This window comes from Malurus melanocephalus, unplaced genomic scaffold (genome assembly GCF_030028575.1).
Source record: "Malurus melanocephalus ecotype Western Australia unplaced genomic scaffold, MMel_1.1 scaffold_465, whole genome shotgun sequence".
NCBI classification, from domain to species: Eukaryota; Metazoa; Chordata; class Aves; order Passeriformes; family Maluridae; genus Malurus; species Malurus melanocephalus.
In genome coordinates this window covers 540280-543416 of record NW_026623697.1, presented here as the reverse complement: position 1 = coordinate 543416, position 3137 = coordinate 540280, and the positions used below count along the sequence as shown (strand labels likewise).

General features: G+C 56.9%; 1 protein-coding gene across 1 annotated transcript in view; it reads right to left on the bottom strand.

The window, feature by feature from the left end:
* CCDC78 (coiled-coil domain containing 78) overlaps positions 1 to 3137 on the bottom strand; it is a 16291-nt gene that overhangs the window by 4470 nt on the left and 8684 nt on the right. The window contains 3 exon segments of the mRNA XM_057380654.1: positions 1244 to 1287; positions 2055 to 2320; positions 2783 to 2994. Coding sequence (XP_057236637.1) covers positions 1244 to 1287; positions 2055 to 2320; positions 2783 to 2994 — 522 coding nt within the window.

The window sequence follows — 3137 nt, the reverse complement described above, 5'->3', positions numbered from 1 at the left end:
TCTGTCCGTTCTGATCAGCGAGCAGCCTGGTGTGCTCACAGCCCTTCCCAGCCTGTGCCASCCTCTGGGCACAAACACAGGGCACATCAGGTGCTCTGATGGGGAGCTGGGGCTGTGGGAAGGAGCAGGAATGAGGGCATTGTGCCCCCGGAGAGTTCCCTGGTTGGCCACGGGAGATCCTGGCTGGGGTTTTACAGAGCAAGGGGAGAAGGGAACAATGAACGGGGTGCAGCACAAAGGGATTGTGAGCCCCACGGATGGGGGGTGCATGGGCCTGGGCTTGGGGGTCCCTCCCCACCCAAACCCATCCTGGGAAAGGTGAGGAGCAGCAGGAATTGGGGCTGAAGAGCTGCAGGAACACCAGGATTCCTGTCTCTGGCTGGAGGAACGAGGTAACAGCAGGGATTAACCCATCAATGTTGAAGTGTGTGGGGTCTTGTGGCAGTTGAAAACCCTAAATGAAGAGATGCATCACTGAAATGCAGGCTGTGGGCTTTCCATGCCTTGCTCCTGCCCAAATCACTGCATTTACTCACGGACCACTGCTATTTTCAGAGTGGAAAACRTGGCACAGGCTGGTGGAGGCTCAGGTTTGTGCCTGAGACACCCATCCAGAGCCCAGGGCTCTGGCACTGACCCCCTCCTTGTCGCTGACATCCWGCTAATGGAATATCTGACGTGTTTGCTAGGTGACCACATCTCCTAAAAGGCTGAAAAACCCCAGCTCAGGTTTCTCCTGCACTCTGTTCCACCCCTCCACAGATGTAGCTGGTTGAACTTAGCAGGATAATGGAGCAGGGGAARAGTCCCATCAAAAATCAGCAATTCCAGRGCTTCTKGGGAGACCAGGGAGACCTCAGRACASTGGGAMTGAAGGGTTCCAGCCCAACTCCTGCACYGAGGAGGAAAAACATCCCAAACTGGTGGTGTCCCACAGGCCTTTCCCAGGTTGTGATCCACCAAAGCTCTTGGGCATGAGTTAAACTTTAGGTTTTACAGAGGTCAGCAGGGTTAAAAACAYGATTAAATCAAATATGTGCTTAAGAGCTTTCTTGGACCAAGGCCCAGTGACCGCCCCTGCTCCCGCAGGAAGCGCTGGCTGAGGGGACAGCTGTCTCTTCTTCCCAGAGCAGCTCCCTTTCCCTGCTCACTGCTGCCTCCAACCCGGCAAGAAATACCCCACAATGCACACATTAGTGAGAATTTGGGATGRCTGATGTCCCAAGAAACAAACAGTGCTTACTGCTCTCGAGGCACTGGGAAGGCAGAGGCTTCCTTCAGGCTTTTCTGGAGGCAAAGGAAGAACAGAATTCCTGTGAACRTGAACCCATTGCAATCCCAGATCCTGCCACTTTCAGAGAAATCAGGGAATCATGGAATGGGTTGGGTTGGAAGGGACATTAATGATGATCCCATCCCACCYCCTGCCATGGCARGAATTCCYTCCTTAYATCCAATCKAAATCTCTCCTCTTAKTTTAAATCCATTCCCTTTGTGCTGTCACTATCTGCCCRTGGAAAAAGTCATTGCYCCTCTCTCCTGTAAGGCCCCTTGGAAGTGGCTCCCACAGCCACCAGTTCCCTGGGAATGATGGGCTGTAGAATCTGAAGGGTTTGGGTCTCCCATCCTCTGACTTTTTAAATAAATGCATCCTGTACAAATCAAGAGACACATCTGCCCAGCGGGAGGACATTCCCCCATCCCTGGCAGTGTCCAAGGCCAGGCTGGACAGGGCTTGGAGCAGCCTGGGAYAGTGGGAGGTGTCCCTGCCCATGGCAGGGGTGGGATGGGATGGGCTTTAATATCCCTTCCAACCCAAACCATTCCATGATTCCACGACATGGAGATGACTGGTGTGTTCCCTGTTTGTGCCATGGGCACACCAAACCCCTGGGGACATGGTGGGTGTGGCACTTGGGGACAGGGTGCTGGGGGAATGGTTGGGCTCGATGATCTGAGAGGGCTTCTCCAACCTCACCAATCCCATAAATGCCTGAGGAAGGGGCTGGATCTGTGCCTTAAGAAACTTTTCCCACTGACCCAGAGCTGCCCACCTTCTCCAGCTCCCAGAGCTGCCTCTCCAGCTTCGCCTTCTCCTCGCGCAGCCGGTTCAGCTCCCGGGAGCTGTTTGTCAGCAGCTCCGTGTCTGTGATGGCAAAGTGGAGYTCGGCAGGACCACAATCCATGGAGCTGCTCCCCAGGGAGCGGAGCTGCTCCCGCTGCAGCCTGGAAYGAGCCACTGGGGTCAGTCCCTGCTCCTCTGGGAGCCCTGGGCACCTCCTGGAGCTGCCATTCCCTGGGAGCCGCTGGCTCTGGTCACCTGCAGAGGACAAACAGGAGAGCCCGGCAGCACTGGGAGAGGCTGCTGGCAGAGCTCGGGAGGGGAGCTGCTCCTCGAGCTAAATGTGGCTGCTCGAGCACRAGCATTTCTGCTGCTTCCCACAGCCCAAGCTGCCGGAGAGCTGAGAGCGCTGCAGGGACGGGCTGGGAGGTGGAGCTATTTGTGGTACCTCTGCATTTCCACAGCACCCAGCGTGGGCTGGAGCTCTCACCCTGCCTTTGCAGTGGGAGGAACATATGTGCAGAGCGGCTCGGCGGGGCCCAGAGCGCCCGGACAGGCAGCTGCAGGCAGCTGATCCTGGATTGCCAGGGGCAGGGAGGAAAATGTGTGCTCCAGCTCCTCTGCTCCACTGGGAGCCACGTGTGCCTCCTGCCAGGACAGGGGATGGCTGCTSTGGGGCTTTTCCACTCAGCCCAGGGGGAAGAGGGGGCTGAGATTTACCCATAGGCGATCAGAAGGTTCTCGTGCTTCTTGGCCAAGTCCTTCAGGCGTTTCCTGTAGCCACGCGCTGCCCGAGCCAGCTGCTCCTCCCGGGATTTGTAGGAAGCACGGATATCCCTGAGCATCCTGTCCACAAAGAGCTTCATGGCAGCCTGGCYGGCCGGGGCCTTGCTGTGTCCTGGCACACTGCTGGCTTTGCTGTCCATGTACTTCTGTGAATGTAGAGAGGGGAAATCCATGGGGAACGGCTTCCCAGAGGACAGGGATGGATGGGATATTGGGAAGGAATTGTTCCCTGGGAGGGTGGGGAGGCCCTGGCACAGGGTGCCCAGAGAAGCTGTGGCTGCCCCTGGAT